General features: G+C 32.9%; 1 protein-coding gene across 1 annotated transcript; it reads left to right on the plus strand.

The window, feature by feature from the left end:
* The first annotated feature begins 10,971 nt into the window (after positions 1–10,971).
* Positions 10,972–13,926, plus strand: LOC124374423 (microfibrillar-associated protein 1A-like). The gene is made up of 5 exons (XM_046832637.1): positions 10,972–11,030; positions 11,072–11,212; positions 12,258–12,384; positions 12,957–13,041; positions 13,822–13,926. The coding sequence occupies exons 1-5, from the start codon at positions 10,972–10,974 to the stop codon at positions 13,893–13,895; spliced, it is 486 nt and encodes a 161-aa protein (XP_046688593.1). The 3' UTR covers positions 13,896–13,926.
* The last annotated feature ends 386 nt before the right edge of the window (positions 13,927–14,312 follow it).

The raw sequence follows: 14,312 nt of genomic DNA on the forward strand, positions 1-14,312 counted from the left end.
CTTATGGTACACGGAAAATATACAAATGTTGTTGCTGATATCATGAATATCAACCTTCAACTTGTACACAACTGGTGTCTTAGAGAGGGACTGAAAGTAAATCCCTCTAAGACAGTAGTTGTACCATTCACTAGGAAAAAGAACCTAGAGTCTCTTTTCCATGCTGAAACTCGCATCCACACAGCTTGAGTGGTCAAAGACAGTCAAATATTTTAGACTGACTCTAGACCATAAGCTTACGTGGAATGACCATCTTAAACAAATATCCTGCACAAAGCAAAGTGGGCGCTTATGACGTCCAGGAGACTTGCAGGAATCTCATGGGGCATAAAACCCTATATAGCACTATGGCTTTACAAAGCAGTTGTAAGGCCCCAAATCACTTATGGTTCATTAGTCTGGTGGACAAAGGTGAATCAGGTAACTGCTAAAGCCAAGCTTGAAAGCTTACAAAGGCTTGGCACAATCTTTGCAACCGGAGCATTTAGGAGCAGTCCTTCAGCGACCCTCGAGGTGGCTTTAGGACTTCCGCCTCTTAATGTCTACATAAAAGCTGAAGCACGCAAGTCAGCTTATCGGCTGATGGTTGCTGAATTGTGGAGGAATAGCACGTCTAGAACGGGCCACGTAACCATCACCGAAGATGTAAATCCAAACGCTATTCTCGAAATGGTCTCAGACATAATGAGAACGGAGTTCGTATTCAATAAGCCATTCTCTGTTGACTTCTACTCCAGAGATGAGTGGAAATCGTTAAGATAAACATCCCTACAATAAGGAAAGAGCTTTGTCTGGTACACGGATGGCTCGCTGCTTATTAAGGGCAGAAACCGGATATGGAGTTGTTCAGTCAATCCCCTAGAACTGCCCTTTGCGGGCTGTTTGGGACGGAATTGCTCCATATTTCAAGCCGAAATCTATGGTATCCTGGCCTGTGCCAACCTAGGCCTCTCCAGAGGGTACCAAGGAAAGAACATCTACATAATGTCCAGATAGTCAGGCAGCTCTTAAAAGCTCTTGACTCCAACAGCAATTTCATCCAAGCTTGTGTGGGAGTGCTTCGGACACTCTCTGCAAGCTTGGATCACGCAACTTTGTACGTCCTTGGTTGGGTACCGGGCCATACAGGCATAGGTGGCAACGAATGCGCTGACGAGCTTGCCAAAAGCGGAGCAAGCATGCCATACACTGGTCCAGAACCGAGTTGTGGTATAAGCAAGTCAGCTGCTTACCAAAGTATAAACAAATGGTCCAAGAAGACACACCGCTTGCGCGCGGTGGCAGAGTCACCAAGGACAAGCACTCGGCAAAAGACTGCTTACTGACTCTAGCTCCGGCTTCATCAGATGGCTGATGGGGCTGGGCAGGGATCAGGTTAAGCAAGTGATTGCCTTGATCACTGGACACGGCCACTTCAGGAAGCACCTAAAACACTCTAGGTTTACGAAATGAGGACTTGGAGTGCAGACTCTGCAATAAGTCTGAAGAGACTGCAAAAACACGTAATACTGGACTGTGAGAGACTGGGAGCAAGGAGAAGGGCTCTTTTCAGTGATAAACAACCAGGCGACGAACCAGATGCTAGTATCGGAGAAAAGCTTCTTAGCCTAATTAAGGGCACAAAGATAGGCTTACCCCTCTAACATCAAAGGGGCACACAATAAGCTCAGGTTGACGTGTGAGGATATCTGAATCCACCCCAATATCCCAACGCAAAAAACCCTCAACATATAGTTAATTACTTATTACCTTTGTACTGAATAGGTCCATGTTAGATATGAAATGAAGTTTAAAACAGCACTGACAAAACAGAAACTAGAACACGTATTGTTTGAATCTCCAAAATTCAAACAATATAGCTTTTTCAGTAGAAGTAGAGTAATGTCTTTTTTTTACCAGGCGATGTTTAGAAAGCCCTATCTAACACTTAACCTACGGAGCGTGCGGACTGCTTGCAAGGACAGAATCAATTATTGTGAGTGTAAATGAAATTCCAAAAATTTCTTAAAATATGACAGTTTCCACGGAAATAAAAATGCAATCATATAATAGCTTTCCGGCACAATCGAAAGAAATTGGTTAGATTTTGTGACAAAATCAAATATTATTATATATTTAATATTAATATTAAATATAGTTATAATAAAAAAATAATATATTAATATTATTAATTATTTTCATGGGATAAAAAACTAGTAACAAACAAGTTTAATAACATGTTTTAAACATTCAAAACTCCTAAATGATGCAGTCATCATGATTAAAACAATTTTAACGGCTGTCATATCGAAATGAAAAACGCGTATCAAAGTAGGCCAATGAATTTACATTAGTTTAAAATATTTTTAAGATACATTTTTCCAACCAAGTGTCAACTCAATTTTTTTGGGTCAGTCATCGTTTCTTCAAGCCGCGTTATATAGCATCATTAATTAAGGTACATAGAATTTTGAACGGATGGTGATTTTTGTGCTCGTGCGGTCATGAAATGTTACCATCATGAAAAGTGCTACCATCAGAACAATTGCAAAGGCTGACTTTTATTTGTTTTGAATCTACCTAAATAACTATACTAATAACTTTGTAAATTTTAAATCTCAAACATACTTAAAATAAATAATGTTAATCATAAAAATATATGGCGGTTAATAGCTGTTAACTATCAATAAAAAAATTTAACTGTTAACAAATCTAAATCTGTACAACTTAACACTTAGTCATATTTTTATACGATTCAAGAGATTTTAAAGTAATTTATTGTTATTGTTATAATTTATTTTATAGGGCCTACCCACCTAATACTTTAGTTTTATACTATTTAATTTCTTTCATGTGGGATTTAAATTGGAAATACATGTAACTTGTTACTTTCATTAAGAAATATAGGTTTCTAGTTACACAGTATGAAATTTTTATCATTTAAAAACACTCTCTTTAACCATCAAATAGATCAGCAAGAATTAGAGAGTTCATTGCAACAATGAACCAAGTTTATGTTTGTAAATTATGAGAAAAAAGCACTTCTAGAAAATGTTCATATTTTCGTGAAGTGAGGGTGTTGTAGAATCAAAAAACTCACCTTCGGCTCGGGGGGGGACTAGTCCCCCAGTCACCAGGGATGAGTGGTTCCAACTTCGAAGTTAAGAGAAATTGGTTATTTGAATTAGGAGATAATTGTTCTAAAGTTCATGTTCGCAGTTTTATCCTTTCTCGTTAGTCGTGAAAAGGATAAAACTTAACTAAAGCTCAGCCAAATAACGTGTGATATAAAAATAACCAATGCATTTCGTTAGAAACAATGAACTTGTGCTCGAGACCAATCCAATCGGACGAAAGTTAGCAGTATAACAAAGTAAGAGACTAACTTTAACTATAAAATGAACAAGAATTTAAAAGGTTTTGAATTTGAGGGTATTTTCGGGACGACAAATAGAGATTTGAGGAAGTAACAAAGACACTTTTTAAAGATATCTTAATTTGCAATAATGATATTACGTTAGATTTGATTTCCAACCACTATATCGGTCACAATTGGCCTTTGAATACAAACACATGAAATTTTGCCTAGATCTAACTAAGGTTTTTTGACTTAAAACACGTTTTGTAGCATAACAGTTAGAGTTACGAGAAAAAGTGACTGAATCTTTCTTGTCGGAAATGTTAATTCTGACGATTTTGCTTTCGGATTTGAGCTACGACTTCTGGTTTGAGATACGACCAACGGTCGGCGGCCGCTATCGAGTCCAGAATAAAGATTCTCACGTGAAAATGTTTGAATTTAAACGAGCAAAAGGTTAAATGACCTTTTTTGTTGATCATGTAATTTTTATACTTATTACAAAATCTTGATTTAGGCTACAATAGGCGGTTCTGCTGAAATCGAGCCCAGAAACCAAATTATCACTTAAAAATTACAAAAATACTTCTTTTAAACGCAATTGAGGATGGGCCAAAAAGGTTACTTGACCTTTTTTGTAGATCTTGACATTTCCTAATTCCAATTGAAAATTTATTTTGAACTAACGACCAACGGTTTGGCCACTATCGGGCCCAAGAACTAAATTCTCGCGTCAAAAGTTACAAAAAATGTACATATAATTGCGTTTTGCGGCCAAACCAATGGAGATTGAGTAAAAGTCACTAGGTTCCTTTTTGTAGTTTCACTTTATTTCCGAATAACAATTTTACGTCAGATACCAGCTTGCTTTAAAGGTTTGAGGGGTTTAAAAGTAAAACATTTCTGAGGTTAAGACTCTTCCTGGAGGTTTCACGGTAAAAGCTACGTGCTTATCAAATTTCAAGTTTCTAACACTTCTAGAAGTGTATTAGAGTTTGTATACCTTATGAGTCAGTAAGTGAATTACACATGCAGCTGTATAGGATATGGGAAATGTATTGTATATTAGACTCACTTAACTCCGAAATATTATGATTATTTCACGCTATTTTTGCTTTGTTTAGCCCTAGATCTATATCTACCTTATTTCAAGCCAAAATTCACTAGAACATATTTAAAAAATACATTTTAAATTACCAGTCAGAATCTAAACTCACCAGTTCCATGGCGTTTAGAAAGATTAGATTTAACTTGTTCAGTTAATGAGGGATGTTGGTTATTTATCGATACTGTGGCCAATCAGAATACAGCACTGAATCAACAACAGGTTTAGTTAGTTTTGGTTATGTTTTTATGCTATATTTTGTAGTCTGTTTTACAAATTGTTTATTGTGCTTAAAATTGTATTTATTTTTATTGGAATATGGAGTTGTTAATTTCTCCAGTTAATCCAGGTAATTGTATGCAATACAAAATCCTAAGGAGGTACAAAATAATCTCAAAAGTGGAGGCCCTACAGATTTTTTGGCAAAGACTGCAATGTCTTTGGTTTCAAAACATTGTGTTAATAGCACATTCAAGCCTAACAATCAATGGCATTTTAAAATTTCTAGATGTAAGAGGGTTTTATGTAAAAAATATTACCTAAAACATAAAAATCCCAAGAAACCGTTTGGTTACCCAAAAAAACTTACAGACACACATCTCCAGAGCACATACTAGAAACAAACATTTTTAGCAATAAAAAATGTTATGAGAAAGCTGTTAGTTAAACATTATGGAGAAAATTGGTATAATCTAGAAGATTAATGAAAATCTACCTTTGTTTTTGATAGTGATCTATCTGGTAAAGACTAAATACTAAATAACGGAACAACATTTTAAATTAGGTGCAAAACTAATATCTAGGTGTAGTTTAAAATAAACTACAATTAAATTTTACTTATTCAATGAAAACGAAAATTAATATCTAGTAATTAAACAATATTACATTATAAGGATCAAAACTCTCTAATTCCAAATCGTTAGAGGTCAAAACTAACTAACTCCAGGTGTGTGAGTCTCAAAACTCTCTAACTCCAAATTTATTTTCTAATTTACAAGGACACTGTGTGAGTTTTGCTAATATATGTTGTAACAAAAAGCTTATATGATTATTTCAAATTGACAAGTCATTGCTTTTATTCCAAACCATCCATAAACAACCAAAACAGTTGTTCTGCCAAAATTGTTATTTTTGGAGTAAGTGAGTTTGGGTTCTACGCCCCTCAAGTAACTTTAAACTGAAATTATTTATATATGGACATGTTGTATTTTCCTTAACTTAAATTGTGATAACTGAAAAAAGTTATATTTTTTACAAACTAAGCCTGTGGTAACTTACCATAAGGTTATATGTAGGACTTGGATCATTATTGCTCCAAAATTCAGACTTGGCTTAATGTTCTACTGAATGTTTTAAACTTCTGTCTCTTTATTATATACCCGATAGTCTGATAAGATAATACTGACAGCAATTATTTTTTTAATTTCATATTTTATTGTTAGAAAATACAAATTATATCTAGTTTTAGAACACGTTTTTACATGAGTATGTAAACACTCTCAATAATAATTATTCGGACTTAATTTCCAGCCTTTATATACTTTTTAATAATTTAGTCCATTTATTCAGTCCTCGAAAATAAATTTCATAGTTTTCACCTCTTTCTTCATTATTTTTAGAACGGTTAGACCATGTTCCAACAACCAAAGATAGGTTTCTGAAGTTTTGATGTTGGGTATGCATTTACTGGACCGCTGACAGCATGTCGTTTTTTTCTTAGCAAGAGAGACAGCTCTGCGAGTAGGGTAGAGAAGTATAGGTCTCACTTTTAAAAGGGGTTTCCACTTAGGCCTTCGTTGGACCTAGCATTTTTTTCTTTTTTCCTCATCGCTGTTTCATATTCAGAGTCCTAAAAAAGTTCGTCCTCATTGAGGGTATGTTTAAACAGGTTTTGAAATGGTTTAGCTTTCTGAAGCCGTAGGTTTACGAAAATTAAAGCCAGTTGTTGGCTTCCCCATCGGTAGCCTTCTTCGTATTATTGACAACCCCATCTAATGCTTTGGTACTAAAAAAAACTCGTCTCTCTTCATAAGGTACCTTGAACTGCGCCTCCTTGCGTTTTGCAGTTTTGATTGTTTATTCAGTCTTCTGGAACAACGATTTAGTAGTTTTTCTAGTTAGCTCTTTCCATCATACAGAAATCCGTATCATTAGAACGGAACGGCCTAGAATAATGTATTTTTAATCAGTAGTTTCACTATTTGTTCCTGCACAAGCCTTAACACGTCTAATGGCAATCTTTATATTACGGTTTTGTCCACTACAACTGTCTGAAAATAGCACATGTTTATAGTCTTTCGCATATTGTTTGTTAGGCAGCTAGAAACGTCTTCTGTCCCTCCTTTTCCTTCGATTTCATCACATACATACAAGTGGCCCACTATAATTACACTCTTATTTATACATTCGTATATTAATATTTTTATTGTTATGATTATTATCGTTATCATATTATTTTTTATATTGTACGGTATATAATTACTGTGTTATTGTTATTTCATGTGTATTAGTATTTAGTGGATATCTTAAGGCATATGTATTTCATACTAATTGAGGTTTGCTGTAATTTTTTTATTATGTTTCAGGTTTATTATATTAAGTATATTTAAATGATAAATAGTATTGCCGTTAGAGTAAATAAATAAATGTAACAACGTACACTCGTAATTAGTATGTAAGAGAAATGTAATTTAATTTTTGTTATTTTCAAGATCATTTTGTAATGATGAAATGGATATATATATATATATATATATATATATATATATATATATATATATATATATATATAAAACCTATAGCAGTGTATATACTATAGTAGTAGTTATTGTAGTGTGTATTTTTCTATCTCGGTTTTATCTGGTGTTGGTCTTTGAATGTAAGTGTTTGTCGTCAGCTGCCTCTTTGTACTAGTGATGCGCGATTGCGAGAGGTTAATACAATCGAAATGTTCCTTCTCGAGAGGTTCTGCTTAACGATTGTTTCGATTGCTTAGCGAGAGGTCTTTACAATCGAAAGGTTTCTCTCGATTGTTGCATTCGTTAAGCCAATTTGTTATTTGTTTACTTTTCACGAGCCTGTCTCAACCTGTTTTTCATACTTCCGTTCCATAATATATTGGTTTGCACCACTCTCCTCTCCATTCCAGACATTCCAGTAGTTTACTTTATAGTGTTTAGTCAAAATGTAAATTATAATTCTTCAAGCATTAAGATTGAGTATATTATCTTAAATTATAATAAATAGCTTATCTTGGTTATTAATTTAAAATATTAAATGTTTTTATTTTGTACAATGTTATTTTTTGAATGTTTTACTGTTCATACGTCATTATTGTAACGTGAATAAGCGTTTAATGTAGTATAATGTTAAATGTAGCTACTAATATAGTAATTCATTAAAACAACTCGGAATTCAAGTCAGTAAAAAAAGTAACTAAATTAATTTATATTTCAGTTAAATCCTTCTGTCGATCGGCAAACATATCTCACTTAGAATTTCGATTCCCTAATAAAAGAATAGAATAGATCGTACACGTAAACGAAACAATCGCTAGAAACCTCTCGGTAGGAACCTTTCGTCAAGCGTTTATGGTGTATCGCAAAAACAAAGTTATGGATGATGGAATCAAACATTTCGTTTTCATCATTTCGTCAAACACTTCGATTGCCCGGTACGAGAAGAGATGTTGTGTCGCAATGAAACAATCGCTAGGAACATCTTGGCAAAAACCTCTCGGTAAGAACCTCTCGTTAAGGGAATCACAATCGAAATGTCTCGAGAGGTCCAAACAATCGAAACGTTTCGATTGTAACATCTCGTAATCGCGCATCACTACTTTGTACTGAACTAAACATGGAAAGTAGGCCTAGTTATTGAGAGAACTGAGAAGGGAGAGAAGTTTGTTTTGTTTAGTACACTGATTGAGTTGTCATAAGTTATTGTAATGTTTAAGCTTGTGTGATAGACATTTTGTTTCAGTGAATTTGTTTCGTTTCTAAACCTACAATTCAAGCTGGAAGCTATTTGAGAATACTGATATAACTCAAAATACAACATGATGATGATGAATCCAAATCCTTTGCCTGCAGTTCCTGCTGGAATTCAAAGCACTGCTGGAGCTGTTCCAGTGAAAAATGACAAAGGTAAATTTAAACAGGTGGAAAGAATATGTAGCATTGGTGTACAAGTTCTAATATAAGACATCTTAAAAAATTATCTGCCCAGTTTTTCAAGAAGAGGGTTAGCCTATTGGATTATGTAGTCTAGCCTACACCTGTGTAATGCATAATGAATCTCATTTAACCATAATATAATATTAGCAATATTACACAAGTTCTACTTAAGCTAGGTCAATAATTTTGTTTTGCTTTTAGATATAAATCCCATCTATGAAAACGTAAATGGAAAATAATACTGAAATGAGCGGAATTTTTACCCAAATTAAGGCCGCTTTTTAATTACGAGCTACAAATTAATAGTTGTTATTGGGGTTGAGACGAGGTGCCTCCAGCCAGTCCGCACTAATGTCAATGAAAGACAAACATCCCTTGAGATTAGTACCTGTCAGTAAAAATATCAAAAGTCCCTAGAAGGACTGATCAGAAATATAAATTGAAAAAGTAATACAAAGAAATGTATGTAAAGTGTAAAAAAACTTAAAAAAATCATGCATAAATCCATTATTAATATATAAATGGACATTAATAGAGAACACTTACTATTTAAAGGAATTAATCTCATTTCGGTTACTCTTAACACGCCCAACAAAACACTCCGACACACAATTCATTACGATTCGTCAAACTAGCACTCACTTGATTCTGAACTACAGTACACAATATTTTCTTAAAGTACTGGACCACAGCTCCGGAGCACTCCAGATAACCGATTCGCTATCAGTCCCAGCTGCAGATAACATTATACACAGATATCAAAACACACAAACAGAACTTTAAAATATTAAAAACAACTATTTATGGATATACCCCCTAAAACCATATTATATTTTTATTCTGGAGAATTAGCAGAATACGTTAATAACAACTTTATCACATGATTAGGTTTTTTATTTTGAATTTTTTCAATTCTTCCAAAATCAGTTTTTGTGAAAACCAAAAAATATGCTCCTTTCAATTTTTTTCAAAAAATATATTTTATCCACACTATAACTGACTACACTCATGCCAAATTTCAGAATGAGAATGTAAATGGGTTTCTGATTGCAGAACACAGTAAACTTACTTAACGTACTTAGCAAATGGCTGCTCACATCACACAAACCGGTGTGCGTTCCAGTAACAAATGTTTTTTTATTGCTTTGCACACAATTTAGTAGTAGGCATTACATGTTTCTGACCATTCTGGTTCAAGTGAATTATATTTCCGACACCAATTTTTGAGTTAAATGCCTTGTTGCCACAATCAAGAAAATATGTCAAAAAGTTTATAGTTATGGCCATTTAGATTTACTTCGTTCTTAGTATGTTTCGTTCCATAGTTGATTTTTTGTGTTGTTTCCAGATCAACAAAATATGTAACACAGATCAGAGAAACCTACTTCAGTCAAAAGAACTAAAATGGGTTTAAGATCAGTTTTCAAATTTATAGTCAAAGTGTTTAATATATTTTAGAAACATTTAGAGCTGGAATTGGTACATTAATTCCAAAGAACAGTTTAGTGAAATTTCATCTATCATAGTTCTTGTTGATTTGCTTGAAAGGGTGTCTTCAGAGCCATTTCCTGACCTTATGTTTTATGACATTTTATAAGATATATTAGTACTTACTTAATCACTAAAATCTAAAACGGCATTAAAATTTTGGGTTACTTATTAGGAAATTTACTCACTATAAATGTAAACAAATTGAAATTAATAAACAATGTTACACAGAACAGTTAATTACATTTGACAGGCTCATTCACATTAATACTACACAACTTTAGAGATCACAATGGGATTTTTTCACTACTTCAAAGATCAGTGGGGCTTATCCCGGATGAATATTCAAAATAAGCATAGGCCCTATAAAAGAAACAAAGATACTTTCGCATTTATAATATTATTAGGATAGGATACAGGTTTTTAGTATCAGATTTTTTTTGTTAGGCCTTCAAGAGCAGTAGCCTTTTCCACTTCTATGAGTCTAAAATAATATGTAGGCATACAAAAGCTTAAATAAAGTTGATTTTTTGTGTAGAAGAAATAATAAAAATTTTTAGTCATGCCTTAATTTAAGTCAGGCCACCACTGAGTGGGAGTGTGTGGGTGTGTTGCACATATGTGTGCTTGTGTGTATGTATTGAAGTTCTACATGTAAACCCTCCCAGGTTATTAATAGTAGTGCTAAGGATTTTTCCTTGATATGCACATAAAATCTTTTTCAAGGCAGGAATGGGGGGATATATGATAATATCATTGTGAATGGACAACTCCAATAATCTATTAATCCATAATTTGTTTACAGGTGAATTGTCTATGCAGAAAGTAAAAGTCCATCGTTATGTTATCCGGTAAACGGCCAGAGTATGCCCCAGTCTCCAGCAGTGAGGAAGAATCAGAGGAAGAAGATTTTGTTGAAAAGAGAGTAATTGCAGCATCTGCAGGAATTACTACAGCAACTACTAGGAGTAAACCTCTGAGTGAAGATGAAGAAGATGATGACGAAACCCATGTTGATGATCCTCGACTCTTCGACGACTTAAGGGTAGACGATTTGAAGACAGCCGAGTTTGAAAGTGATGAAGAAACAAAAATTGAAAGACACAGGTTGGTTTTTAGATCTTAATATTAGGAAATATATGATTCCAGATTTAATTTAGGTCATTAAAATAAATATACATATGCAGTTTGTTTGTAAACATAATCTCTCAAATATAGCATATATGCTACATTACAGAATCATAAATACCTGCTTTGACACAGGATAATAAACAAATAAATGAATACAAAACTTTGCAAATTTAACAGTGATTTGTTTTTGGTGGAGCAACCGAGTAATGTCGCTGTGGTGGGGAGAGTTGGAATAAAAATAGTACAACCCGGAGTCAAATCTGTGACAGCATCAGATTCAAGACGCTGCACTTAGAGGAAGATGAACTGGAGTTAAAATCAACATTCAAATTGGAATTAACCTCAACATAGCTACATTATATGTACTTAGGGAGAGATAGATTTTTTTGTACTTTTTATTAAGAGACAATTCTCTGTCAAAGCTGTTAAAATATAGACCATCTTGGAATGTTTCTCTTAGTTTCTTAACTATAAAGAATAAAAAAGAATATTCTTGTAGAACTTTAGCAATTACAATTTGTAGTAGTATAATTTAATCTAGAATGAACTCTTTGAGGTCTGAGGGCATGTTGGCACATTGTGACGTAAGCAAGAGACAAAACCATTGTAGATTATACACTCCATAATGAAATTTTTGTGATGAGTCGTGCATTTTCTGGTATCGTTTATATTTTTTTACGATCATCCTGTAATTATTCAATACTTTAATGCTTTGGCCATCTGTTTAGTTGTATGTAAAGTAATTTTCATGTCATTAAAGAGTTCTCATAAGAGTATACATTCACTTATAAACTTAAGTGAATGTAATAGTGACAAAGGGACAAGCGTTATTTTACATTATGAGTTGCTAAAATCTACCAGTTTTGTGTAAAATACTCCGAGAATTAATAAGTAGATTGAAATTTGTGCAAATCTCATTTAATAAGTTCTTAAATTTCTAAAAAAAATATGTTCTTTGTATTCCAGACACATTCATGAACCAGAAATTTTTAGATGAGGATGAATCAGATGAATGAGAGAGCAAGAAGAAGAAAGGGGTGGTGAAAGCAGTGAGGAAGAAGAAAGAGGAAGATGAGCTAAGTGATGAAGAAATAGAAAGAAGAAGGTTAATGCTCAGACAGAAAGTCTTGGAACGTAAAGATGACCAAGTTAGTATTTTTTTATAGAAATTTCCAGAATTGAATCCATGGGGAAAAGAACAGTGTATTTTATTGAGCTTTTGTTATTACTGTATTAAATTATGAATCACAGATTTCAAGATCCAAATAATATTATTGAATGATATTGTGATTATATTTATTCCCACTATGATATAATTAATTCATTTCAGTTCATTTCTTAGAAATCAATTGTGTACTTTATGTTTAATTTACTTAATTAGTTAAATATGTAGCTCTAATTTAAAAGTAGCTAAACCATTTTTACAGTACAAAAATCTTTCTTAAACCTTGCATGCATGTATTGTATATTTTTAGCTAGTTAAACAAATAGAAGAAAATGCTATTTTTTAAAGAATTGAATAAGTTTAATTGTTTTTAAGTAAATACAAATTTGTATTAACTTTGGAACTAAGTAATTATTTAGTAAAACATAATATTGAAATAAAACCTAAAGTACTCATTCTATTCAACAGACAATGTTAATGAAACATAAGAAACAATTTTGTAAAATAATAGTTGTTGTGAGGTTGTTGTTTTGTAAGTATATTTTATAATTTCAGGAAGTGGAAATATTAGACAAGGAGGATGAGGGCCACACTCCTGAGGAAAGTGCTGAGGAGTCATCAGAGTATGAGGAATATTCAGGTACAGTACTGTTGTTACTTGTTTTTAGTTTTAGTTTATAGAATGCATGAATGTATATTTTATCCTTAAACAATGGTATATATTTAGTTTTATACAAATCAAGTATTCTAAAAATCATTTACAGATTGGGTTAGTGTTGTGGTCTTGTTGTAGCTTATATGCTATTAAGCAAGTAAATGTTTGTTATTTAGTTTTGTTTATTTAAAATGCTTTTACACACTTAAAACCAAAGACAGAAATTTAAGTTAAATCAGCGTCACCCAATTATATAAATATTTTATTTTTGGTTGGTTTGTAACTTTTAGCCCCTTTACCTTGTTTTCTGACTCCGATATTTTAATTTTTACTGTTTAGTGAGTAGATGTAAAGAACAAAAAGTATGAACAACAAATAAATAAAGTGCTGATAGACATATAGTTATGGTATTGGTTGTGTAAACATTGTATTTTGTATTCCAATTTGAAAAATATGTGTTCAGGATTAGGATTGGCACTAATGTTGTATCATTCATTAGATATTAAAACATCATCTGATTTTCTGTAATGGATAAAAAATAAGGTTTGGATTGAATGATTCAACGAGCAAGTGATTTTAAATCAAAATCATCAACCCTATTTTTGTAACCTATATTTTAAAAAGTATGTCGTCAGTAGCAGTAATTTTATTTTCTTTCACAGACTTTTAGTTGTTCGTTTTGAAATACCAAGTACCATTCAAACTGTAACTGTTTTTTTATAAATTTTTGTTTTGAATCAACTGAAAATTAAAGAAATGTTACAGATTCTGAAGAAGAAACGGGACCCAGATTGAAACCAGTATTTGTACGTAAAAAAAGATCGTGTAACAGTTATTGAAAAGGAGAAGGAAAAAGAGAAACAAAAACATAAATAGGAAATTAGAAGCCCAAAAAAACAATGGCTGAATGAAAGAACGACTGCGGCCACAGGAACAACCTATTAAAAAGTATGTATGTCTTTTATACATTTATACTTCTAAATTAAGAAAATAGTTGGTTGGATGTTGTTATTTCATTTTTTGTTTATCTCACTGAAATTTGTTTATTGCCCCTCCGCCCCACCGGGGGGATCATTAAAGCTATCTTCTTTTAATTTTTAATGCCTTATTGAGTAGTTCCATATTGTATACTTTGTTAGACAAAGATCCTGATGCTAGAGCAATGGTTTTTATAGCTAACTGGTTTTGTAGGCATATCTTGAAGTATAATATGAAGAATTACAATTTGGCTACATATCTGTAGTACCAGTTTAGTT

This window comes from Homalodisca vitripennis, unplaced genomic scaffold (assembly GCF_021130785.1).
Source record: "Homalodisca vitripennis isolate AUS2020 unplaced genomic scaffold, UT_GWSS_2.1 ScUCBcl_8376;HRSCAF=16465, whole genome shotgun sequence".
Classification (NCBI taxonomy): Eukaryota; Metazoa; Arthropoda; class Insecta; order Hemiptera; family Cicadellidae; genus Homalodisca; species Homalodisca vitripennis.

What these genes read in the sequence shown, in the direction of transcription:
- LOC124374423 (XM_046832637.1), top strand. Translation starts at nt 10,972, where the DNA reads ATGCCCCAGTCTCCAGCAGTGAGGAAGAATCAGAGGAAGAAGATTTTG. An exon ending in ACAAAAATTGAAAGACACAG is followed by an intron (nt 11,213 to 12,257) that starts GTTGGTTTTTAG and finishes TGAATGAGAGAG; the next exon opens with CAAGAAGAAGAAAGGGGTGG. An exon ending in TGGAACGTAAAGATGACCAA is followed by an intron (nt 12,385 to 12,956) that starts GTTAGTATTTTT and finishes TTATAATTTCAG; the next exon opens with GAAGTGGAAATATTAGACAA.